This window comes from Nyctereutes procyonoides, unplaced genomic scaffold (genome assembly GCF_905146905.1).
Source record: "Nyctereutes procyonoides isolate TBG_1078 unplaced genomic scaffold, NYPRO_anot_genome, whole genome shotgun sequence".
Taxonomy (NCBI): domain Eukaryota; kingdom Metazoa; phylum Chordata; class Mammalia; order Carnivora; family Canidae; genus Nyctereutes; species Nyctereutes procyonoides.
Window position 1 is genome coordinate 23,808,837 of NW_026575048.1, and position 26,949 is coordinate 23,835,785.

General features: G+C 48.3%; 1 protein-coding gene across 1 annotated transcript; it reads left to right on the top strand.

Annotated features, from left to right (window-relative positions):
• Window positions 1-25,404, top strand: LBH (LBH regulator of WNT signaling pathway). The gene is made up of 3 exons (XM_055327468.1): window positions 1-200; window positions 2,812-2,914; window positions 22,858-25,404. The coding sequence occupies exons 1-3, from the start codon at window positions 175-177 to the stop codon at window positions 23,044-23,046; spliced, it is 318 nt and encodes a 105-aa protein (XP_055183443.1). The 5' UTR covers window positions 1-174; the 3' UTR covers window positions 23,047-25,404.
• The last annotated feature ends 1,545 nt before the right edge of the window (window positions 25,405-26,949 follow it).

The window sequence follows — 26,949 nt, forward strand, 5'->3', positions numbered from 1 at the left end:
GCGAGCTCGGTGGAGGAGCGGGAGCTCGGAGCGCTCCGCCGACGCGGCTGGCAGCCGGGCAGCCCCCGGAAGGCGGACGGGCGGTCGCCTGGTGCCCGCGCTCCGCACCCTCCCTCGGGACGCTGTGGCCGTTTTTAAATCACAAGGGCGTGGGTCAGCCTCCCCTAGGACTTCATGTCCGTATATTTCCCCATTCACTGGTGAGTACCGCGCGCCCTCGGCGGGCATCCGTCTCGCGCCATGGCTGCGGGGCCCGGGCGCCTGCCCCTGCGGGCTCGGGGGCCCGCACCCACCCACCCGCCGCCCGGCCCCGGCAGGAGGCAGCGTCAAGGTTGCAAGGTGGGGGCGGGGGGCGGTGGTGCCGGGAGCATCCAGACAAAGGGAGCGAACTCAAGCCCCCGCTGAAGTGACGGCCGGGAGGGTGTGTTGGTGCTGGTGACGAGGTGGGGGTGGGGGACAGAATCGGGGGCCAAGCGCGGATCCCGCTCAGGAAACCCCCAATGCGGAGGGCTGCGGGAGGCACGCGCCCAGGCTGGCGCAGGGGGCTCCTGCTCCCCCCCGCCCCGCCCCGCCCCGCCCCTCCCCTCCTTTTTGTTTGCATGCAAGTCTCGGCGTCGAGGCCGGCGGCCGCGGGGCTGAGCCGGTGCAGCGGCGCTTTCGCAGAGCTTCGAGGGGTGGGGAGAAGCGCTCTCCCCACACGGAACCCGATCGAAGCCGCAAGCAGCAGCACCAGCACGCTGCACCTTCTCGAGCTCATTCCTCTCCAGAACCCGTAAAACCCGATGCGCCTCTGTAGCGGCCCGGGCTGGGGTGGGGGCCGGGGAGCCGCCCTCGCCGGCCGTGCTGGAAGATTCCGGGACCCCGGGCCCGGCGGGCAGAGAAGGCTCGCACGGACCCAGGATCCGGGCCGGGAGGGATGCGCGGCGGGCGCGGCGCTGGCTGCGGAGCGAGGCCCCCCGGCCGCGGCCCGGGAAGAGGAGGAGCGGCCGGGGGAGCCCTCGGGTGCGGGTGCGGGTGCGGGTGCGGGTGCGGGTGCGGGTCGGCGGCCGGACCCACGGGTTCCAGCGCCGAGCGGTCGGGCTCAGCCCAGGAACCGGAAAGTTCGTGCTTCTCGCTGCAACTTCTGGGGCCCGCGCCGCAGCCCCGAGCGAGGAGCGAGCGCCCTACCCCGGGCGAAGCGCCTGGCCGGAGCCCCGGGGGCGCTCTCCTGGCCCGTTTCCTTGGGGGTCGGCAGCAGCCTTTCCACGACCCGCGGTGAATCCGCCTTGGAGCCCCCCCCCCTTCCTGACCCTAACCATTGCCCGGAAGCCCGGCATCTTCTGTCTCTCCTCCCCCACTGTGGCTCTGTTTAGAGAAATGAACTCTCAGAACAAAGTAAAAATTCCCCTACCCGTGAGGCTTGCGTACCCCCTCCTTGCACGCGCCCCTTCCCTCCCACCTCCGTGGTGTGTGAACAGCCAGGTGCCGTGTGGGTGAGACTGACGGCTGGTGGAGGCTTCGTGCCCCTGGCCCCTCAGAACTGGCCAAGGGGGGTGTGAGGGCCCCTTGGGGTTATAATGCCCTGAGAAATTAAGGAAGATAAAATCATTGGGAACTGTTTTATAGCTGATTAGCACTTCATAGTTTGCAATACCCGACCTCCCCCCCACCCCCTCCAGAGATTAGCCATTTAGCATAACTGTAATAATAGGCATTATTAGCATCGTGGTAAGAAACGGCACCTGTGGCTCAGAGAGGTTCTACTGCTTGTTCAAGATCACACAGCTCTTCAGTGGCAGAACATGGACCAGACCTAATGCTTCTGTTTCCAAACCCAATAAATACTATTTCTACTCTGTAGTGATCCTAAGTGAAGAAGAACCTTAAGGAAACCCGTTTCCTTAGATGCAATCAGTCTAAAGCCTTGCCCACTTTGTTGTTGCTGCTGCTGCTGCTGCTGTCGTTGTTACTATGTGTAAAGACATGGTGGTGAAAATACTGGATGTTGTGTAGAGAGTACACTGACATCGGTATGTACTATTTGGCATTATGCATTCGGGACCCTGTATGTGCCCGGGGTTTGTGTGAGGATAATGGAACATTTGTATCCTGCTTACACAGTACAAAGCACTTTCACATGTCAGCCATTGGTGGGCCAGCTTGGCCCCTCTGGAAATTTCCTTTGCAATCAGAGTCCGGGCATCCTTAAGGCTTTTAATCCAGGGGATGTTTTTCAAGCTATGAGCTTGCAGCTGCTGTGGCCAGACTAGAGAAGGGGGTTGGATGGCAGATGTGAAGCTTGCAGAAAGCTGACCCCTTGGGGCTTTAAGTGGGACATTTTACAAAAAGGAACACCAGAGAGAGAGAGAGAGAGAGAAATTTAGGAAGAGAGAGTTATTGGACTTGGTTTCCCTACGGTTGACCGGTTATCATTATGTAATAATAATATGCAGTTCCCCTAGAGATGGGTTGAATTGATTTTAAAATAGATAGACTCAGCTACCTATTGTTTTGGTTTTTTCTAGTCCTGTCACTTAAAAGAAAATCGAGTTGCGCCTGGCCAGTGGGGACTTTTACAGGAAAGGAGGGAAGAGGGGTTTGCCCGAGAGGCTTTCAGGCAGTTTCAGGGCTCTGTTGGTGAGGCTGAGTGCCCTGATGCCCTGGGCTTATAAGGGACTTCCTTAGGGTGTGAGCTTGTTTTTCTGTGATTTCTGTTTTGAACACCTCTCATCCTGCCTCCAGACAGTCCCCTGATCTAACAGCAGAAAGCACCAAGGATAGGAATGTGAAAGCGCGTGTGTTTGTTGACTTTTGGTCTGGGTTTCTTGGCAGCCCCGACTATCTGAGATCTGCCGAGATGACTGAAGTGATGATGAACACCCCATCCATGGAGGAGATTGGCCTCAACCCCCGAAAGGATGGCCTCTCTTATCAGGTGAGTTCAGTCCTGGGTTCCTCTGGCGCTTCAGAGCCTGGTGACTTTTGCTGGGGTTGGAGGCAGATGTGGTTTTGCATCCCAGTGCTACTTGGAACAGCTCTGTGACCTTGGGAAAAATCCCCTCATGCCTGTAAGCCTCAGTTTCTTTCTCTGTAAAATGGGGCAATAACAGTCCTTACCTCAGAGAACTGTAGTAAAGATTCAACTTGATGAGTTGGTGTGTAGAAGGCATTCATGGTGCCCGGGACACGGTACCGGTTCAGCAAGTGTGAGCCGATGTCATTAATTAGTCATCCTGGCTACAGGGGATTCTCATGTTCACAGCAGCAAGGGGGAGACATAATTTGTACAGTCAGTTCAGACCAACGCTTCCCTTCTCGTCCCCAGGGGCAGGCTATCTCAGGAATGTGATTTCTGGCATTTAGATTCGAGATTTGGATCCTGTGTGATGGATCCAAAATACACGAGGACCTCAAAAAGTGGCCTGTCACCTTCAGATTCTTAACACAGTGCTCTTCCTCGCCTGCCATGCCCACTGCCCCCGGCTGGCTACACAGCTTCTAGATGTCTCTGGGGCAGCCAACTGTTTTCATATTTCCAAGGAGCATTCCGAGGTTATTACATGGGGGAGACGAAGGACTCTAGTTTTGAGGGAAGACCTTGGAGCTAGGGAGATTGTGTACATATGGTGCTTGGCCTGGGGAAGATGAATGGGGTGTGATGAGCCCATCCAGTGGATGTTAACTGAATGTCTGCCGTGAGCTGTGCACCTTACAGACGTTACTCATTTGCTCTTGACCATTGCTCTTGACCGTAGCTCTTGGCTCTGTTTAACAGATGAAGAAACAGGCTCAGACTGTAGTAGAGCCAAACTCCAAAGTCTGGCTCTTCTGATATGTCTGTCATGTGTCTGGACCTCGAGCTGGTTCTTGCTGAAAATCTCGACTTGCTCTGGCTGGTCATTCTATGGAACCATTCCAGGGCATTGATTTTGTTAAGGAAGAAACCAATCGAGAACTCCAGGCATGTGATGGGGAGGGTGGGGTGAGGATTGATCAAAGAGCTGAGATGAAAGCTGATTTCAGGTAAGGTAATTCGGTAGGTGACAGCAGAGTCACCTGAGACACGCTGAGAGGCTCAGGAAGGCCCCTTTGTTTTGTGTCAGGCTCTGGCCAAGCCCCTTTTGCTGGCTGGAAAGGAGTATTCATGTAGCCCAAGGAGATGAGGAAAGTGAGGGGGAATACCCTTTCCTGGTTGGTTTTGTACCCTCCACCCCCAGCATGGGTCTGAAAGAGACCATCAAAAGCCCCACTGCCAGTGGGAGGGTAGAATTTTCCTGGCCCACCGGCTGGGCTGTTTTTGGATTCCAGTTTCCAAGCCGCTGAATCAGACCGAATCTCTTTGTGGTTATAGGTGAGATTTTCTTTCAGTTTTGGGTTTGAGAGTTCCATCACAGAACCTTTCCAAACAGTCATCAGTACGTCTTGTGTGTGCATTTTATATTCCTTCTTGAAACGTGTCCCAGGATCAGGGGGCTGTGCCCTCCCGGGTCCTGGTCTCCACCTTCAGGCCCCTCTGCTGGAGCCTGGGGGGCCAACACCGCTGACCGGGGCAGAACCAGCAGTGCTGAGGGAGGGAGGTGGAATGGGCGTTGCAATGGCAGGGGGATATCAGATTGCTTCTGGGCTCCCGAGATGTCATGATGCTGTCTGAGAAAAGGGCCCTAAATCTTCCCAGTGGTGCTGGCCTATAGGATCCATTCCCATGAGTCCTCAGGAAATCTGTTCCTGCTATCTGGGTGGGGGCTACTGTCTAGTTCCAAAATCTCTTACCTGGAACTTCAAAGCACTCTTGTCACCAGATTTCAGAAAGTTCCTCTGGTGGCACAATGAAGAGAAAGAGAAGAGGTTGTAATCTTTAACCAAGCAACATGTTTACAGGGCACTTGCTGTATGCATTGTGCTATGGTGGGCACTCTAGAGGGGGCCCGGGGCTCCTATGGGAAAGTGGTATGTGCATAATACCTGGAGGGTAGGTAGTCTGGGGCAGCAGTGCAAAGCCATGGGCACTCCAGATATGGATGGCCACGAGAAGGCTTGGCCAGTCAGACAGGGGCTGGGCCTGAAAGAATATTAGGACTGGGAGAGAGCATCTCCATGTCTAATTTAATTTTGTTGTGCGCCCAGATGCCCCCTCTGGCTTGCCCCTGTTTATGCCAGGTGCGGGGCTCTGCAGCCAGCTGATCTGACAATTTTCATATGACCAATATCCTCTGGGCCCACTCAGAGCCAATGTCATGCAATTAAACACATTCCCGCCAGAGCTCTGGGGACTGGCCGGGACCACACTGGCCGAAGCCCATCGGCTGTGCATGCTCAGGCTGGGCTCAGATCTGGGGCGGGATATCTCAGAGCTCTGTTCTTGGCATCCTTCCTGAGGATAATAATAGTACATGGCTTTTACCAGGACCTGCTTTTCCAAGGAACTGAAAGTGGGAAGGAGACATCAATCCCTACTTGGCAGATGAAATAGAGTCTCAGGCTTGTGATCTGACCTTGAAAGAAGGTCGTAAAATAGGTAGGCACGCTGGACTTCGGCAATCATTCCCCCCACCTTCCAGACCTCCCCAAGAATGAAGCTTTCCTAATTTCTCTACCCCAGATGTGACCTCTTCCTTCTTTCAACACTTGTGGCATTTGTGCTCTGAAGTGATGCTGCCCCGGGCCTCTAGGTGCCCATCAGCCACTCCAGACCTTCCCAGAGCAGGTGCCAAGTAAATGGTGCTGGTTTTGGTGAAGTTGAGGCTCCTGATCCCAAAGCTGGCCATTTTCACTTCTACTTTGGGTTTTTTAAAGGGCCTCCTCAGCAAATGCACACCAAGGTTTCAGATAAATATCTTTTTATCCCCTGAAAAATTGAGGTGAGCCCTGTTTGGGGGCTTATGAAGTTAGTGTCACTTTTGTGGGCATGTATAAAAAGCAGCAGAGCCAGTGCCTTGTTTCACCTTAACATTTATGTAGAGAGTCCGCTCAATCAGTACGTGAACTTCATGTCTGCACACCCACTCGGCATGTATTATGGCACCTTGCTGGGTGGGTGAGGACACGGTTCCTCGAAAGTCTGAGTACCTTCTGGGCAGGTTGCGGGGAACAGCTGGTCCACTGGGGCTGAGTGGGAGGGTCCCCATGAGGACATTTAAGGTCCCCGATGGCTGCAGCTCCCTCCCCACCCTGCGTCCATCTGTGGGCCTCCTGTTCTCAGATCCACCCACAGCACAGGAATGTCCACCGCCTACACCTTCATACTTGCCCCAAGTCAAGGAAGCAGGTCAGGGGCTGCCTCGTGGGCCCCTCCATCAGCTCCAGGGGCTCTAAGTATGTGGCATTTTTGGAATGCCTCTCTGACTGGGTCTCCTTTCCTGCTGTACCTGAAGCGGCCTGGGTCCTGCGTGGGGAAGGGTCTTGAGCATTGTCTGTAGACGCTGGCACTGCTCCCACCTCCAGGCTCTGGGCATCCTGGCCACAACACGGTGTGCTGAGGCTTCCACACTCTTACTGCCCTCACTGAGTCCAAGACAGAGGTCTGGCTCCTTGACTTACATTTAAAATTGCCCCTTCTCAAGCATCTGGACCAAGGTCTGATACCTCTGCCCTTCCCCAGGCTCTGTAAATTCTTCTCTGACCGGCACGCATGTCTCTGACCAGCTGCCCCTTGCACTCCTGCCGCTGTTCTTGGTCACGTACTCCTACCATCTGATGTCCATCCACCGGTCCAACAGGCAGCGGGCTGTCTGCAGGGAAGCCAGGGAGGATGCATCTTAAAGCAGAAGGAGCTAGCTCTTCACTCGCCGCAGTGTTCTGTGTGTCCTATGCCTTCCCTGTGAGCCACAGAGCTCAGGGCTTCCCTGCATCTTCCCCTTCGCTGCCTGAGACAGGAGGCGGGGAGAGCCTGGGTTTTGCACCAGAGGGAGGAGGGAGAGCAGGGGGTGGGAGGAGGACTCTTCCCACAGTCTGAGTTTCAGCTCAGTATCAAGGACAGGAGTAAAGCACTATGCTGGCTGAGAGCTTGCCCCTCCCTGGACAGGATCACTCAGTCTCTCCTCCCTGCAAAGGCCCAACAGCAGTGGGCTCCCCTAACCCCACTCCCGCTGCTTCCCATTATCGAGAGCAGCAAGTTCCGTCTCAGGGAGTGGGCTCAGGTTAACCTCTAAGTTCAGGCAGCAGTTCTGAAACCCTTTCTGTGCGGAACCTTTCTTTGTGAAGATCTGCTGAGCCTGCCCCCCCCCCCCCCCGCCCCACGCGTTCCCACCTGTGCAAAGGCACGTGTTGAAATAAGTGATGGGCTGAGCTTCCCCCTCAGGGTCAGCCCTCAGAGAGCTTCAAGCTCCTGGTCCCTGCCTCCGTCCCCCACCAGCCCTGCTGGGGAGGCCATTCCAAGTGTAGCTCATCCACCACTTGCCTCCTCCTCCTCCTCATGGTTACCCCCGGTTGTGGTACCCCCACGTGTTCTCAAGAGTTTTGGAGGCCCCACTGAGTGGCCTCACGGAGTCCCATGGTCACTAGGAAATCATCTTTCACAGCACCAGACTTAAAAAGCCTCTGTTGTCCCTGGAGAGAAATAAAGCTAAAATTGCAGAGCATTTGGCAGGAGCCGTCCAGCCACGGACACGACATGTTACTGGAATCACAGCAAGTTTTCTTTCTCCGCTCCCTGCCCCCTCCACTTTGCTCCCTCCTTGCTACAAAGCATAATGATATGAGGCAAGACAGGCAGTTAGGGCCACCGGCTGCACAAGCACCAGGAGCGCGCCGTTTCTGAGTGCGCTTGTGTCTACACACCTCTTGTTAAGTCAGTACCCACCTTGTTCAGATCAACTCTACTTTGCATGAGGGATCCAGCACCTTCCTTCTTAGGCCCGAAGCCTTGACACAAACATCGTGTTCACTGTTTTGGAATGCCCCCGGGGTGAGGGCCTGCAGAAGGCTGGAATCGTTCCACTGGGGGACCCCCTCCCTCACCCCCCAAACACACACCCACACTGTGGTCACAACAGTGAGTCTGTAGCATGGCCAGGGAGAGAACAAGCTTTCTTCACTTTCCTGGCCAACACGTTGCACACTAGAACCAAGCAACCCAGCTTTCTCTCAAAGGGCCTGTGTTAGGCCCGACGCCTCTCACAGGCGGTGTGGTTAGGGCCCGGTGTGTTCCTCACTCCCCGGAGGCAGGGGCTGTGTCTTAGATGGTTCTTTGTTCCTGAGGTGCCAGCCACTGTGTCCTGCGTGGTGCTGCGTAATGAGTGCGGGCAGATCGACCTGACCCTTCTTCTCTCCCTTTCCTGCGCTGAGAACTATCCCTCTACCTTGGCCATCCCATGGCATAGATTTTTATAGCATCAGCATCTTCTTGACATCAGCCCAGTCTTCCAAGTTGAATAGAAAGAAGGATTGTACCGTGAGGGGAAGGGATGAGTTTGGGTGGCAAATCTTGTGACCGGAGCCAAGAGCTATTCCTGGGTGTCTAGTGAATGTCCTGAAATAATCTTTCAGGTCCGAATCCTGAAATAATCCTCGGAGGATGTGAAAACAGGCCCTCATTCACATTGGGCTCAGAGTTGTCAGGGCTTCACTCCGTTCCAGTTCAGAGATGCTGGACACCCCCACCCCCACCCCGGCTACCTCTCGCCTCACCACCTGGCCTTCCCTTGTCCCTGAGCCCACCCAAGGAGGATTCTTGATCAACAAATCAAATCTGATCCAATGTCTGCTGCTTCATTCCTCGGCTGGGGGAGGGCCCCCTATTGCACAGATCTGCGTTAGAAAGAAATTACAATTTGTCAGAAGTTTCTCCAGATTATTATTCAGCTAGCATTTTGATTTTAAAGGAAGTTTGGGAGCCTCTTTGGCCCTCTGACTGCTAGAATTAGTTGCCTTGTACTGTCAGAAACTCCTTTTTCAGGTGAACTTTAGAGAAGAGGCACCTGAGCATTTAGCTGAAGCAGCATTGACTACTTGCCTCTCAGCCACAAATTTTACTGGAGCCAATGGGAAGGAAGGTTCTCGATCTCTCATCCAAAGTAGAATAGACCTGAGCACGGAGGGCATTCACAGATCTCAATTCAGAGGTGGTTGGTTTCTAGGTGTGACCTTATCCTAACTTGAATCTCAAGCTGGCTCCCAGATAGAATTAATAGCATACTTTGAACTCACCTCCTGCCTTCACTTTGTAGAACACTTGTCCATCCTAGATTTGAGAGGCATCCTTGGCTTTCCCAAATTCCTAAATGTTTTTTCCAGACAAAGCCTTGTGTACAAGCTCTAATTTAGTAGGTCACCATTAGCCCAAAGTGTGTGGGCAGCGCTGAGCTCAGCCATTGATCTCTGGACAGAGCCTGAGATACCTGCTAAGACTCATACTCACACACACACACACACACTCACTCACAACACCCACACATGCATGCACACACACACACATATACTCACACACACTAACTTATGACCAAAGGACAGCCAGTGGGATATTAATATTAATAGTGGTTGTTTTAGATTGGAGTGTTGAGATGATAGGAAAATTTTCTCTTCCTTTTCTCCTTTCCAGTAATTTCATGTTTTTACTGATAAAGTATGTATTTTATTGCTCTCATGCTAATTTCTCAAATTTTAAAAGTAACCTCTGCCCATGATGGAATTTTAATTTTCTTTAACCTTTTTGTCTTCTAAATCACCATAATCTCACAATGCCTAAATCATAGCTGTTCACATTTTAGCATCTTTTCTCTTCTTTTCCAGTGCACTTAATAGCCGAAATCACAGTTGTGTTCTGCTTTTTTCACTTAACAGAGTGTAAGTCATCACCATCACATCATTACAACTTATCTTAAAAATGCTTCAAAGCCAGCATTTATAATAAGTGCACAGTATTAGATCCTAAAGTTATGACATGATTCTTTTTACCATTCTCCAGTTGTTGAAAACTTTTAGATTATATACATATAATATGTATATATTTTCCTCTTATAATAATTTATATATTACATTATATATCAGTCTTTGTCCATAGTTGACACCGTTTCCTCAGAGTAGAGTCTTAGGACAGAGTTTCTAAGTAAAAGTCGTTAAGTATCTGAGGGTGTGTGTGTGTGTGTGTGTGTGTGTGTGTGTGTGTGTGTTATAATTATAAAGGTAATAGTTATTCCTTTTAGAAATTTAGAAAAATTTAAAATTAAAAGACCCACCCATATTTCTATCAGTGAAACATCTTGATATGTTTGCTTCCAGTATTTTTGTATGCATTTGTTTAAAAAAATAAAATTGAGATAAATATGTATGCTCTAGTGAATCGTTTTTTCACTTACTGTAATTTTGTGACTATGTCCATTTGCTTTTCTTTGTAAAAAAAGCATTTCATTTTGTTACATGCCACTTCTTACTGCTGAATATTTAGGTAGTGGCATATTTTGCTCCTACAAAGAACACTGCTCTGAACATCATTTTACATAAATCTCTGCACAGACCTGATTTCTTTCCTTGGAATAAATTCTTGGAAGCACAATTACTAATTCATAGAGATTCAACATCATTAAGCCTCTTGATTATATATTACCTTAAAGATAGAAAACAAATAGAGGGATCCCTGGGTGGCTCAGAGGTTTAGCGCCTGCCTTCAGCTCAGGGCGTGATCCTGGAGTCCTGGGATTGAGTCCCACGTCGGGCTCCCTGCATGGAGCCTGCTTCTCCCTCTGCCTGTGTCTGCCTCGCTCTCTCTCTCTGTGTGTGTCTCTCATGAATAAATAAAATCTTTATATAAAAAAACAAATAGAAGAGTTAATCAAAATATAAGCTCCTGGCATGGAAAGCTCTAGCACATAGAATTTCAGGGGTGTAAACTCTACAGAGATGAGATAATGGGAGAACTCTATGGATAGAGTCAGAAAGGTGTTTGGTTATTTCAGAGTGTTTGGGAGTTGTACATCTTCTAGTTTGTTAATCGCTTATTTTGAGCAGAGATGATAACAATTAATGATGTTTAGGCAGCATTACGCCAGCATTGCAAAATAGCTGGTGATCATATTTTCATCCCATCATGGGTATAATGACATACTGGATTACAAATGCATATGGGTGGATCATTGGCCTACTTGTCTCCTTTATCCTATTAATGACATTGGAGCACCATGTAACCTTGAGAGAAACCAGTGAATTCACCTTCACTGAAGACCCACAAAGTTTGGACTGATGTACATGTAGTCTCCTAAGCCATCTTGGTCTCTTGGGGTTCCCGGTCTGGCTCATGGAATGGTCATAGTCTAGAAATGTTGCTTCTCTGGAATCCAGAATGGACTGAGCTCTTAGAAGTAGATCTGAACATAATAGAAGTTTTGGGCTCAGAGCGCAGGGGTCTTTTGCCCAACAGCTGTGCAAGCCTCAGGTTCTTTGCAACAAGTAAACAGCCCACACCAATGTTCCAGTAGGGTCCACACACTCCTGGTGTTTTTACAAAGTCAGTTGAGATGTTACACAAACTTTAGAAATGTTAGTGTCTTTTTATGGTTACTATCTATGACAAATAATGCTAGTTTTCCATCTGTGTAGTGCTATAAAGTTTCATTTTTATATGTCTTTAAAAAAATGAGTAAAGAAAAAATATAATTGAACCATACTGTGTGTGTGTATACTGTGTATTTGGACGTGGAGGATTAGTTACGGTAGTGTTCAACTTCCTGAGGCTGGCATCACTATTGTTACGTGAAGGAATTTCTTTTCTTCAACTCTTGTATCCCCTTAGATGAAAGCATTCTTAAAGATCAGCTAACACCAAATCATGATTTTCATATTTCTTTGGTCATTTGCCCCCTCACATGTGGCAGTTGAAGCATTAGGATCCTTCCTGGCAGTTTCCCTTGGCAGCCTAATATTAGAGATTTTCATACCAAATTACTTCTTAATAATGCTCCATGTATATACTACTTGATGTTTTAACAAAGTGTTAAAAGCAGAGGACAGCTGCCCCTGGGGTTCACAGAAACTTTCCAAGGGATATGACAGCAGAGAACATTTTCAGAAACCTAGTTCCACATCTTCAGCTTCTCTGTATTGTTTTTTTTAAATCGCATTTCCTGAAGCCAGTCCTCACCAATTTCTTTGCCTACCTTTCCTGTCAAGCTTGCCGTCCTCCCCCTTTATAAGAGAATGACCTACTTCTTGCCACCCCCACCCCCCGACTCTTTTAACGTGACTTTCCCAGGGTATAGAAACCATAGGGGCATTCAACAAATGGGCCATTCAGAATGTTATTGTCTAGGAAGCTCCATAAATCCCACCTGTCTATCACACTAAGAAACCAATAAAAAGATTATATTTGGGTGTAACAATTATTTGTGGTATGTTTATTGATCAGTTACATACTAATAACTGCAATGAGCCAGTCCAGATTTGTTGTTGTTGTTGTTGCTGCTACGGGGCCTTAGGGCCATTGACAAAAAAATATGAACTGTCAAATTATATACATAAACACATCTCTTTATTGCAGAGAAGTATGAAAAAAAAACTAATGACTAAAAAGTTATATTAAATTTAAATTCTGTAGAACAGTAGGCTGGAGATACAGTTTCAAACAGAGAAAAGAATAAGATTTTAGAACTTGTTGATGAGTTTTTTAATGGGTGATGGTTGAGGGGCACCTGGGTGGCTCAGTGGTTGAGCATCTGCCTTTGGCTCAGGTAGTGATCCCAGGGTCCTGGGATCGAGTCCCACATCGGGCACCCCACAGGGAGCCTGCTCCTCCCTCTACCTATGTCTCTGCCTCTCCCTGTGTTTCTCATGAATAAATAAATAAAATATTTTTTAAAAATGGATGATGGTTGATACCAAGTTGCTTTGGTATTTATAAGGCATTTGGTACATTTAAAAGAGTAGTATTAAAGTTTTATTTTAAAATGTTAATGTTTGTAATAGATCAGAAGTTTTCAATGTCAAGTTAAAAACACGTGGAAGGACATGGAGTTTTTCAAAATTCTTTTAAGGAGTAGACAAACATGTGGAGTCAAACTGTGGCACTATAGCATCTCAGATGTGGGAGTGCACATAACAGCAGCATGGCATTGGGTCACTTAGGTGCTCTTTGGACATAACCAGTGATGTGGATTTCAGAACCTCTCAGCACATGGGATTGTGGACTACAAATCTGGATAACTGGTTTCTGATCTTGGCTTTGCTCCTACCTGTGTCACCGATGGAAACTCACATCACTTCTTTTGGCCATGATGTCCCCATCTAAAGGGAAGAGAATTGATCCTATCATTTTTGTTAGAACGTTGTATAATGAGGTGAAATCCTCCATCCTGATCCTAGATCCTCCCACTGGAGTTAAAAAAAAATCTGCTCTCTTTTCTTCAAGTCAGCCTTTCAGCTGTTTAAAGGCAAATTTATGGTCCCCCCAAATCTTTTCCAGTTTTAAAACATGCCCTCCTTCTACCTTGACTTAATGTGGTCATTCCTCTGGAGGGTGTTTTTTTTTTTTTTCCTGTAGGCCAGCAGCTCTCAAATGTTTTGATCTCAGCCCCTTTTACATTCTCAAAAATTATTTAGGACCCCCAGAGATATTTGTTTATGTAGGTTACATCTTTTGATATTAAAACGGAGTGTTTAGATTTTTCATGTGTTAATTTCTTTAAAATAACAGTAAAAACATTACATGTTAATATAAATAACAGTTTTTAATAAAGATAAATATGTTTTTCAAAACCAAGTCCAAACCAAAATTTGTGAGAGAAAGGCATTGTTCCACATTTTTTTGCAAATCTGTTTAATATCTGGCTTAATAGAAAATGGCCAGACTCTCAAATTTGCTTCTGCATTCAATTTGTTGCAATATGCGTTGGTTGACTTAAATGAAGAAAATCTGGCCTATGAAAGATCTGTTAGGAAAGTTAAGAAAAGGAAGAAATATCTTAATAGCCTTCTTCAGATATTTTTCTTTGCTATTTCACCAAAACTCAACAAGTGGTAGTTTCTTAAAGGTTAGCAACGTGGAATCTGAAACATTATGAATGAAGTTTTTGTGCTCTTACATTCAAATCCAGCAGTCTGACTGTCTAGCACTTTGAATGAGTCTTTCACCCACATTTGGTTTTATAATGCGGTGCATTGATCATTTGGAAAATACATGTTCATTGAGTAAAATAGATCTTCCAAATATGGATGCATTGCATCATAAAACATCAGAAAGTCACATTTATTAATGTCTTTATCAGTCTCATCAGAAAGCCCTCAATAGAGGGTGGACAAGTTCATGGTGGGTGATACAATTTATGCTTGTAAGTTTGATTTTTATCATTGGTAACAAATATTATTAGTCATTTTCCATAAAGCGGTGGGCTTGTTTGGTTCACGTTTGAGGACATGTCTCCCAGACACCCAAGTCAAAACAAACTTGGTTTGTTGGGTAATCATGTTTTCAAGTAAAAATGGTGTTCTACCAGAAAAGTGGTTAGTTCAGCTGGCAACTCCTTCCCACGAGTGCTTTTCTCAAGATGACCTTTGTACTTTGAGATGCAGCAGAGTGCTGTCTGCTAGTTTTCCTTTTTATCACGTGGAATACTAAAGCAAAATGTACTTAAAAGTTAATACTTAATAAAACTTAATTTTAACTACCTTATCAAGGATATTACGTTTTTTTTTTCATTGTGTGAGATGGTAAAGAATAAAATGACCACAAGTCCAGTTTGCTGCTGCGGCATTCATTAATTCCCTGCTAAGGGGCCAGCAATTTCAGCCATCAGTGCTTCATATGCCATTAGTGCAAGTGTCAACACAGGGAGAAAGGCAAATAACATCTTAGTATTATTAAGAAAGTATTTCAACTCCATAGACACTCCTTTCATGAGAGGGCCTTGGGATTTGAGCTTTGAGAACCGCTGCTCTATACCAAACAGAAAGAAGTCTTCTCAGAGGCCAGCAGGGCCATTACCTTCCTATTGGTGTAGACTGCTTCTAGGAATTCAGCCCTGTTCATTTCAGTGTTGTAGCATCAATACTGCAGTTCTGACCAACTAAAATCTCCAGGCCTCTTTTATGGCACCTACTGTCAAGCAAGGTTTCCTGTTTGAGAGGGGAAAAATGTTTTCAGCTTAAAGAAAGATGGGTCTATTAGCTGATGACCCCACTTTGGGACAAGATGAGTTGGAGATGATGGATGTCATCCAAAAGGAGACATTTCATGGAAGGTGGGAAGGTGGAAGTGCAGCTATAGATAGGGGAATCCTTCACCTGTGATCGACAGGTGAAGCCAGGAAGCTGAGTCTGAAGAAAAGCCTAGGATGACACTTAGTCTAGGGAGGGCACAGGGAAGATGAAGATAGTGGGTCAAGTGAATCAGGGCAGGGGCATAAGAATCAGGAGAGACCATGAAGCCTGAAATAGGCGGAATGGCCTGGTAGTGTGCTGCAGAGGTGGTGGTGAGTGAAGGTTGAGCAAAGGCAATGCGGCAGGGCTGTAAGGGAATCCTCGGAGACTTGAAAGAGTTGTTTCCATGCAGGGATGTGTTTGGAAGCCACGTGGTAGGGGTTAGGAAGGTGGACTCCAGCCAAGGATGGGAAGGCTATGGGACTAGGCCAAACATTCAAGATTTGTGGCTCCAGAACAAAGAATGAGAGAATGATTGGAAATGGCAGCCGTGCCATTCTGGGCTTTCTGAGAGAGGGAGAGGGGAGGTGTGGCTGTGGGATGTTTGGCTAGTACCAATGGAGGAGGATGGAGAAAGGGATCTGTCATCCCCAGAGTCCCAAAGGGGATGGGAAGCATGTCTTCTTTCTAAAGGGCAATAATATAGTCCATAGGATTGGGGTATTTTAAATCACCTATGCCAGATAACTACTCTTTTTCTCATTGCCCCAGAGAACTTTAAGAAATGTTATTTAACATTCCAAAAGCTCCATCAGCATACTGGGCCCAGAGTTATCAGTAGCAATTAGTGCTAATTAATTGGAATTTGGAACTCTTGACTTGCAGGATGGGTGTGTGTTTGAGAGATGTTTATGAAGGATGGTGTTTATCTGGAGGATTTCCTTTTCTTTTAAGTTTCAGGGCTGGAGGCTTAAGCATCTTTAATCCAGAGGAAGGAGATCCAACAGTTGTTACAAAGCCTTAAATCTCTCCTCAAGTCTCCTATAGGATTAGAGACACCAGAGAAGGGTAGGAGAGGGCGAGGTGGATATTCCAGAGCCCCAGGCCAGAGGGATTTGAGTAGAGTGAGAGTGTCAGGAATGGAGAATGAGGTGACTGGCACTGGACTGAAGATGCCACTCTTCTTCCTCCCTGAATCCAGATAGGAGTCTCTCTTCCCCTTTGCTCTAATTATTTCTATTCTTACTAGCCACATTTCACTTTGAAAAGTCAGTAAAATACAATAGCGATGATGATTGTGATGGTGATGATGATGATGATGATAAATTAGCAGGAGACAAGTTGTTTTCTTGTTTTTTTTTTTTTTGTTTCCTTTTTTTTTTTTTTTTGAGGCAAGTATTTTGAAGAACATATATTCCTTGCTTTCACATATTGTTAGGGGACAAAAAGCAGGATGACTTTTCATTTAGATTAGCTGCAGCTCATTCGTTCCGCCCTTGGCAGAGCAGGATGCTGGTAGAGATCTGCCCATTGTTAGAAACCAGCCCCTCCTAGGAAGGAATAAATACACAAGGCCAATCCATTGTTGTTCTGCAGGAAAAATAAGAAACCCAGACTTTGGGAAGCTGAGGGGCAGGAGGGGTCTGATTGCCCCAGTAGCAGGCCCTTGGAGTGGGCTACGGGGTGGGGGTGGGGTGGTGCATAATGGGAAGATTGCTAGTGCAGGGGCTTCCACTGAAGACCAGGATCTGGACAAGACAGTGGCTTTCGTTCCTCCGGGCCTATCCCATGCCCTAGGAAAACAGAAACACGGGGGAGAAGTGATGAAGTCAAACCCATTTCTCCAAAGAACCTGGTCTAGAATTGTTGAGTGCAAGCCCAGGAGCGCTGCTCACTTATTCCTGTCCCAAGCCATTGGGACTTTTGACTTTTCAGTCCCTCACTCTAAATGCTCCTTGGGCACCCCAGATTTACCTAATAAGAACCATCATTAGGAATTCAAAGTTGTTTTTTTTTTAAGATTTTATTTTATTTATTCATGAGAGACAGAGAGAGAGAGAGGCAGAGACACAGGCAGAGGGAGAAGCAGGCTCAATGCAGGGAGCCCGACGTGGGGACTCCATCGCAGGTCTCTAGGATCACATCCCGGGATGAAGGTGGCACTAAACCACTGAGCCACCGGGGCTGCTCAGGAATTCAAAGTTTACAGAACATGTTCACACATTCTTGTGTTTGATTCTCTCTAAAGCCCTATAAAATGGGAATTAACGTTAATCCCAATCTATAGATGAATACAGGAGGGAAATGGGCCACCACAGTTTCAAGCCCGTTGGGTACTGTGCTGGTACTCGACATGCAGCAGCATATAATCCTTCCAACAATTCTAAAGTATAAATCTTTTCCTAGTTTTACTCAGGAAGCAACTGAAGCTCAGAGAAGTTAAAATGACTTGACCAAAATCACAGAGATAAGACATAGGGACAAAGTAAAAGCCAAATCTTTCAGACTCCTGGTCTACCACCTGTGGGAGTGGCAAGTTTCCATTGCAGGCTTGAGGTTGATTATTCCTCCTCTGGAACCAGAGAGTGGAGAAGTAGATCCCTCTCAGTGCCTTGGGGACTGCCTGGTTATTCATCTCAGGCCCTCTGCCCTAGGTCCCCTCTCCACCCCACCCCAGCACCCCTCATCCCCCTGTTACAGCCCAGCAAAGAGGAGCAAGATGCCCACGCTCTGGAGGTCTCATCTTGCAGAGCTGGTAATTAGCCCTTTGTGTGTCCAGTTAGCCACCTTTCATCTCCTGCTCCGGGTGGTATCAGCTTTCCCTATTAGCATCTCCCAGCTCCTTGCTAAGCCCTCCACCCTCTTTGTGGCCAGCTGAGTTGTTTGTCAGGAATGATGGCTGAGGGATACATGCACTCAGGGGAGGGCTGCTCCAACCAGAATTGCTCACATTTTCCATCCCAGGTGCCAGACATCTCTCTTCTCTCCCCACCGCAGAGGCAGCCAGGTTTAGGTCACCTGGCTTAAAGGCAGACAGTTGATAGCTAGGCCCCCAAATTTCAGGCCTTTGGAGATCTGATATTACCTTTCAGTTCCTCTCCAAGGGTGAAATGGGAGCTGACTGACCAGCAATTCTTATACTTAAGCAAAAAGCCTTCTGACTAATCCCCCAACCCAAGACTTCTCTGCTGGGAGGCTGTCCATGTTGGTCCATCAGCCAAACCTCCTGACCGTTTTCCTGGACAGCCTGCTTACATGGTCCTCATATTTATATATGTTTGTGCTGTCCAGTGCAGCAGCCACTAGCCACATGCAACTATTTAAAGTTATATCACATTTACATATGTCAGATACATTTATATGAATACATGTGAGAGAAAACAATTTAGCCTCATTTCAAGTGCTCATTAGCCATATGTGGCCACTGGCTACTGCTTGTGCAGATAGAGAACATTTCCACTCTCACAGAAAGTTCTAAGGGACAGCTCTAATCCAGACAGCGAGAAATTCCAGTATATTGGCATCCAAAGTTCATCTCATAGACCGTTTCTTCCTCATAGAAGGTCCTAGGGCCTCCTTGACCTTTGAAGTGAACCCATTTGAGTTCCCAACATGTCAGGGCCTGTTGGGGTTAGAAGCCACCTGGCAAAGGATGCCTCTGAAGAAGTGTCTTCTGTGAGACTCACTACTGCCAAGTTTGCATGCCTGCTGTTCCTACACAGTGGGACACACAGGACCCAGCCGGGATGCTGTGTGTGATCTTCAAGACCTCACTCCATTTGCAAAGGAAGGAACTTGGTGTCTATTCGTGTCATCCAAGCCATCAGCCCTGGCAGCGAGTGTGGCAGCTGGATAGCTGGAGTAGAAGTCCAGTGTTGGCAGAGGGAGGGCAGGGCAAGGCTGAGAGAATCACAGCTGGGGATGGATGCTTCTAGATCTGCCCTGCCCTGGGTGGCTCTGTGGGGGTCAGGGTGAGAGATGACTATCAGAGCCTCCCATCTTCCTTTCTGGACCTCTTGGAGATGAGTCTTTGGTGCAGAGGGAAGAGAAAAGAACATTCATTCATTCATTCATTCATTCATTTCTGTTTCCCAGTCCAGAGAGAAGGGGCACATTGGAACAAGAGGTTTAAGCAAAAGCAGTTTCTTTTTGGAGCAGGGGCAGTTCTTTATTCCCTGCCAGCTCCTGCAGGCAAACAGCACGCCGGGCTGGCCTCCCGCCCCAGCCCTACCTGTCATGTGCTTGGCAACTCTGACCTGAGTCCTTCTTTCCACTGCCCTCCCTACCCTGTCACACTGCAGTTGCAACCTCTCATTTTTCTGCTGCCTGGATGATTAAAAAGCATGACTTAGTGGAAAAATCTCAACCTCCTTAGGGTCAGCCTCTTAAGCAGCTGTTGGAGATAAGATTGTGCTCGCAGAATGCTCAGCAACACTTTGCAAGGCTGTCTGTCTGCATGTGAGGAAATGAGAAGCTGATTGGTGCTGGGTGCATCTTGTTTGTCTTTGGAGAGAGCTACAACTTTCAGAGGCATAAATTGGCATTATTTGAAAATAATATAAAATATTTGATGGAAAGGTGAGATTATTGTGGTGATTTAAAAAAAAATGCTATGAGCAGGCTTTTTTTTTTTTCTTCTTTATAATGGCTCCTGCTTTGAGTGATCCAGGGAGCAAAGTTCTCTGGCAACTGAGCAGTATCAGAAGTTCAATGTGCAGACTTCTCCCCAAGGACTTAAAAGACTTAATTGTGCAGCTCCTGGTATGAAAGGCATTGTTTGGAGTTATTTTGATTACCGTGTGAGTATTACCACCTCTCGCTTGGAGATTGAATACTTACTGTCATCCTATCGAAACAGCTCCAAAGAGGACGTTCCGATTTTAATTCAGCATATGTCCTCAAAGCGTTTTATCTTCTTTGTGTTTGCCAAGAACTTGTACCCATCAGTGAGACACAAAGGTCACTTTGCTTTTCAAAGGGAGAAACTGAGTCATGGGCAGTCGAGAGGACTTGGTCGGGGTTATGGAGATGACGTCAAGGACAGTGAGAATATGGAGTCTGTGGCTCTACACGATGTGTTATCAGATGAACGCCTCATTTGAAGTCCTACAGGTCTGAGTTCAAGTCCCCATTCTGTCACTTTCTAGCTGTGTGGCCTTGAGTAAGTCGCTTGCTTTTTCTGTGCTTCAGTCTCCCCCTCTATAGAATAGGGCTCATCCTACTACATACTTAGTAGGATTATTGTGAAGGTTGAGATTCTGAACAGCAAATCTAGCCTGGCTTCTCTTCCATTACTACCATCATCAAAAATCAGTTTTCTCTCCTAATTTTAGTTAAGACTTATTCCCAGCCTGAAACTAAAGTCCACTCTAACTGTCCTCCTCCTCTGGCCTCACTGCAGCTGGCCTCACTATATCTTGTCCCTTTCACTCTTACCTGATATGGGTGATCATAATTATGGTCCAGTTGCTGGGCCATCACAGGTACGCCCCACCCTGGGAATGAGGGCAGAGGGTAGAGGCAGGGGCCCAGGTCTGCACCAAGCCAAATGTCCATTTCCTTGTGATATTTCATAGCTCTGTCTCAAGTCCTGATGATTTAGGACAACTGTCCAGACTGGGAAGCTCATCTTCTAGACCCAGCTGCCCAGAGGTCATGCCAGGCACCTGAACTGGATGGGCTGTTGAAGTCCAGAATCTTGCCCGCCCTCCCTGGTCAGTTTTCAGACTGTAAAATGGGCATCCATTCACTTTTCAAAAGGCATAGGCACTGGAAAGAGCAGATCTAGGTCAGAACCCTGGCCCTTACAGGTGTCCCTCAGAGCCCAGGATCTCACTGTTCCTTGGGTGTGGGAAGGCCTGAATGAGGCCATGTCTGAAAGAGGTTTGCAAACTGGAGTGTGCTTTCCACTTGCTGGGCTTCCCCTTGCTCACTCCCAAAGCCCGTGCGTGGAAAGCACCTGTGTTTCACCCCCATGGAGGGGCCCCAGCTCCACGTGAGAAGTGAGGAAGAGCCCACATAGACTCCTTGAGCCTCTCCCTGCTCAGAAACTCAGGCCTGTGTGCAGAGCATGGTCCAAGGACTCCACGGGGTGGGCCACAGCAGGAAGAGAAAACCTGGAGTGGGGGCCATTCTCCCACTGTGTCCTGTCGCCCCAACTAGTCTAGCCCCTCCTCTGGCTTGTTTTCCTCCTGGCTGCCATTACGATACTTTTTATGAGCCTGTTAAGTCTTTAATGATGCCTGGTTGTGCAGCTGGCTTAAGGCTTAATCCTCAGCAATAGGGCTTTATTGGATAAATGGTTAATAATCACTTGTCTGCAGGGATTGGGGAGGTTTTGTTGAAGCCCATGATTCCCGAAAGCCCCACATGGCTTTGACGTGGCCTGTGACGTGGCCTGTGATGTGGCCTGTGACTGAGCACTCTTAAGGGCTGCGGTGCAGTCAGATTGGGCACCCCAGAAGCGGGGAAGGCCTGAGTTAGTAGGAGAGCATTTCTTCCACCTCCCGAGAATAGAGGATACTTGCCGGCTGCTGCTGGCCTATCCTGCTCTGTGCCTGGCTCAGGCAATGCCCAGGCTCTCTCCAAATGTTGTCTCCACCCACTCCCAATTTTGCCTGCCTTTCTCTTGCCATTAACAAGCTGTGTGACCTTGAGCAAGTCCCTCAACCCCTCTGGCCCTTGGTGTCCTCATCTACCAAATGGAGAGATTGAAAGAGGTGGCCTCTAGGTGCCATGTGGCTCTCAACATCTGTGCTCTGTGAGCCTCAGTGTCCCAGACAGAGGCTCCTTTCTCTGGCTCTTGGGTGTGTCACCAAGGGCTGCGGATGGCAAGGGACCCATCGGATTAAGTACTTAAGCTGCCTGGCCAGGAATTAGGTCAGCTGTAGTCACAGGGCAGTGTACAGGGAATCCGCAGGGCCCCCGAGGCCCTCGATTTTATAGCCTGGTGTGGGTTTCTCCCAGGTCCGGGCAGGACACACAGTGAGCATTTAAAAAAAGGAACCTCACTGATGGGATGCTGAAAAGACTCTTGCAGGTATAGAACCATCGAGGAGCACAGAGCAGCTCACAGGTGAAACAGGAGTCTAGAATTCTGTTCGTGGCTTGCCTGTGATTGGGGCCATGCCAGCAAATGTCCCAAATCCACCCTGATTTGGTCTTGACTTTACAGTTGCAGCAAGATCAGGACCCATCTATTTGAGGGGCAAGGTGTTATTGGGGCATGGGCATGGGGGTCAGACGGATCTGGGTTTGAATCTCATTCCACCACCACTCATTTCCAGGCTGTATGGTTTAGGCAACCTCTCCCTTCAAACCTGAGATTCTTTCAGGTAGTATTAGCAACACCTGTTTTCCAGCACGACCGTACTGGTACAAAACGATATATGTGAAGCACCTGGGAGCTGGCTACTAGGCGCCGACCGTTGCCCTGGAAGGAATTCAGTGGTACGGGACGTATGGCGTGCTTCGGACTGCCAGGGTAAAGTGCTGGCTGCAGGCAGGTGTGGCTTACCATGAATGATGTGACGTTAAGTTCTTTTATGTGAAAATAAAAGACGAGGAAATGTACTAACAGAGCGACACCACAATTTTGGGGGCACTGCCCTGAAAACTTGCAGCTTCAGGATTAAAGTCTGCGGAGGGACCGGTTTCCTTAGAATTTGCTCTGTGGGCTTGGGCTTACTTAGGGCTCCCTCCCGGTGTCCTGAGAGCCTGGCACTTGGCAGGGGCTCAGTTCTCCACGTGCAATGGAGAACGGGATTTCTCTTCTCTTGTACTGTAGGTGACCGGGGACTTGCTCTGCTTCTCTTTCAGATCTTTCCTGACCCTTCAGACTTCGACCGTTGCTGCAAGCTCAAAGACCGTCTGCCCTCCATCGTGGTGGAGCCCACGGAGGGCGAGGTGGAGAGTGGGGAGCTCCGGTGGCCCCCGGAGGAGTTCTTGGTCCAGGAGGATGAGCAGGACAACTGTGAAGAGACAGAGAAAGACAACAAGGAGCAATAGAGCCCCCGGTCGACTCCCTTGGGGGGGGCCACACCAGAAGGCATCTGTCCCTGAACTGTGTTCTTTCCCATTGTGATGGAAGAAGGGAGTGAGCCACAGTAGTTCCGAACATGTCAAATGATGGCTTCCGTTTTGCACCTGCAAATCACCGAGTTGGTTTTCTTTTCTTTTCTTTTCTTTTTTTGAAATGTGCTGGGCAGTGGAGCCCTCTGCGACAATTTGCAAGGCCTTCTGAGAAAGGAAGCTGCTTGGAGCAGGGGTGGGGGGGCGGGGAAGTGGTGCATCTTCGCAATTGGTATCCGAACCCGAGCAGGCTAGAGGCAGCGGTGGGATTCCAGTGGGCTCCGGGGGGGTGGGGGAAATGGGGGGGTGCAGCGCGAGCAAGGAACATTCGGGGTAAGAGAACAGACAGGAGACAGGAGTCGGAAGAGAGAATACGCGCTTGAAAGGAAGCATCGAGCAGAGGAGTGCAGCCAGGAAGTTGCCTGCCAGCGGCTGCTGGGGCATCAGACAGCAAGCAGCGTGTTCATCTCTCTCTCCGGTTCTGCCCACCACCTTTGCTTTTATTCAGCTGTGTGGGTCTGTTAACAGGAGGCCGGGAAAGGAGAGCAGTACAAACTGGCTGCCTGCAAAGCTGGCTGGAGGCAGGTGTGGGAAAGGACTCCCTGCTCCTCCTCCACCCTGCTCCTCCTCCACCCTCCACTCTAGCTGTGGCAGGTTCATGTACCCTCCATAATCTGGAGGTTTCTTAAGAGGCAGGGCTCTTGAGCTTCTCTCTCCTGATTTATCTTTTTACCCCTCACCCCCACCCTTTGGGAGTAGAGGGAGCACTTCCTACCCCCATGGGAGAACTGCGCAGTGGATGCTTGGACATGAAGATCCCTCCCCACTGCTCCCCCAGGCTTGCTCTGTTCTGAGCAGAGGCACAGAGCTCTGGCGCTACCAGGCCGGCTCTCCTTCTCCACAGCCCCTGGGTGGAGCAGTCAGGAGGTGCCTACTTCCACGTGGGCCCCTGGCCAGTTTTTCTGGTGGGAGCTGAGTGGAGAGAAGAGGAGGCTCTGTTTCTTGTGATGGGGAGGTGAACTTTAATGGAGGTCCTAGTTCTGGGAATTATCAGAGGGGGATAACAGATATCTCCTGCAGAAGTCTGAAGATCAAGTTTGAAACTGAAGATGTCATGAGATCCCTGGCTTCTCCTTGTGTTCTGAAGGGTGAATGGCATGGTGAGGTGAGGGAGCACTAAGCCTCCGTCCTCATCCCTCCCCACCTCTCACCTGTCCCCTGCAAGGGCACAGTTGAGGAGAAAGCTAGCCTTGGACTTAGAGCTTCTTATAGTTAAGAACCATCTGGAGCAGCAGGTTGCAGGACACACTTTTCAAACCTTCTCTAGCTCACAGCACGTGTGTGCAGCCAAGAGATGAGCTCAAGATCCTCCTGGAGGCCAAACTGGGCCAACAGAGGCACCCTTGGAGTTCTCCAGGGGGTCTCGGTTGACCCCAGTTTGGGTCTTGTGTATAGATCTGTATTTAATACCTCAAGGTTAGTGTGGTTCTGGGGAGCTGGGGCAGGAAGATGAAGGTGCGCGGTTGACATCTCAGCAGGATTTGGTTCTGGGAAGCTGACGCTCACCTCCCTCCCCCAACTCCCTCCCCCTATGTTGTCTGCTTGTGTTCCACACACTGATGGCAATAACTTCTTCCAGCTCCCCGGGAATGGGAGAGGCCTGAAGCCTGCACTGCCAGGGCATCTCTCTTGTACCCCCGCTGGTTCTGTTCTGGCTGCAGAGAATCCTCCCTCCTTCCTTATTCCCTCGCAGCAGCATTTCTCATCCCACACCTGCCTCCCTTGGTGGATGGGGTCTTGCCTTTTAAAATCCTGTGTTTCTGTGTCCCTTTCATCTGTCTTGGTCTTGCCGTGTGATGGGAACGTGCTTGTAAACTGCATAACAAATCTACTTTGTGTATATGTGTGTTTATGGGGGTGACTTATTATTTTGCTGGTCGCTAGACACCTTTGTGCGACCCTTTGGAGTCTGAGCAGGCTGGGGGCTGACCACTCAAGTCAGGACCTGCAGCGGCGAGCCTGTTGGAGGGACCCAGCCACTCTTGGACAAGTGGCTGAGCTCCTGTCTGGCCTCCTTTTCTTTTTTTTTTTTAAAGTAACTTGTGTGTATTTCTAACTGATCGTATTAAAAAAAAACAAACCCTAGTATTTCAGTAAAAATGCCTGTTGTAAGATGAACCTCCTGTAACTTCTATCTGTTCTTTTTTGAGGCTCAGGGAGAAACTAGCATTTTTTTTTTCCGAACTACTTTTTGTCACTGTGACAGTTGTAAATAAAGTTTGAAAATGCTTTCCACCCTGGTCTGGTTTCCTTCTTCCTTCCACCTCCAGTGGAACTGGCACAGCAGAGCACCAAGATGCAACTTTCATGGAAGGCTGAGTCAGGACTTCCAAGCAAGGTTCCTGATGTGTCTTGGCTGCTGGCCCTTCCAGGTGAACCCATCCATGGTTTTTCATCACCCAGCTGAGTGAAAGCAGCCTTTCCTTCTGTGCCAGTGGCTCTCAACTCTGGATGCACATCAGAATCACCAGGAAAGCTTTTTTAAATTACAACTTCTTGGGTTCCACCCCCAGAAACTTGGATTTCAGTGGGCTAGGATGAGGACCAAGCACTAATTTTTTTTAGAATCATGGGGAGCTTTTAACACACAGCCACAGTTTTAAACCACCTTTCTAAGGGAAGAGAAACACCCACAATATCATGTAAGGTCATTCACAGAGACTGGGGGTGAATGGATGGGCGTGTGTACAGCTAAAAAGAACTCTGGAAGTCACTCAAAACATTTACCGAATGCCTACGATTTGTCAGGCATCGTTAAGAGTTTGGTATAAACACCATAGCAGTGGTCCCAGCCCTCACTGCACTGCTTTAGTGGAAAATCAAATAGCAAGTATGGTGAGTGCAACACAGGAAAACGAGATGCCTTGAGAATATCTGTTGGAAGGGCCAAGATAGACATCTGAGGAAGGGAGTGAGGTAGGTGGAAAGAGTGCTTCCAGCAGATGGAAGGCTGCGAATAGTTAAGGCTGTCCTTTAACTAGTAAGGGCAGGGAAATAATGACAGGAGGGCTGCTAATGCCTGGGTGAAGAGTTTGGATTTTATTCTACATGCAGGGTATAGAACAGTATCGTTTACATTTTTACACAATCTGACCCTATGGAGATGGGATTGGAAGGGACCAGGTGGAAGGCCCAGAGATCAAGAAGGAAGCTTCAGGGAGGTGGAGGAGGATGCTTTGTGGAAGGGGTTTTCTGACATTTTCCAACGTAAGGCTGGATATTTTTTGCCTTCACTCAGCCCACATCTGTGCTCATAACCATGGTGAGTACAGATAATCAACTGATCGACACTGAGGATATTTCCCAGTATTGATAGTATATGAATCCATTTTAACATTAGCCTAAATAAAACCATTAGATTTATGGACCTGCTGCCCTGAGAACAACTTGCAGCCCTCAACCATCCTCATCTTGGATTGTTTCTCTATTTCCTTCCAACAACCTGAGGACAGAGTTTACTAGAACGCAGCCTTCTTGAAGATAGCCCCTAATAAAATGGTCTTTATTCACATATAATGTCATCTACATGGAAAAATCTTACTAAATCCACACACACACACACACACACACACACACACACCCTAACACAAAAACCTACTAAAACTGAGGGTGGAGTTCAGCATGGCTGCAGGATCTAAGATTGTTATACAAAACTCAACTATAGTTCCACATACTAGGAATGAATAATTAGAAATTGACATTTAAAATATCACTTATATTAGCATTAAAGAATGCAAAGTATAGGGATAAATCTGACAACAGATGTGCAAAACCTGTTCA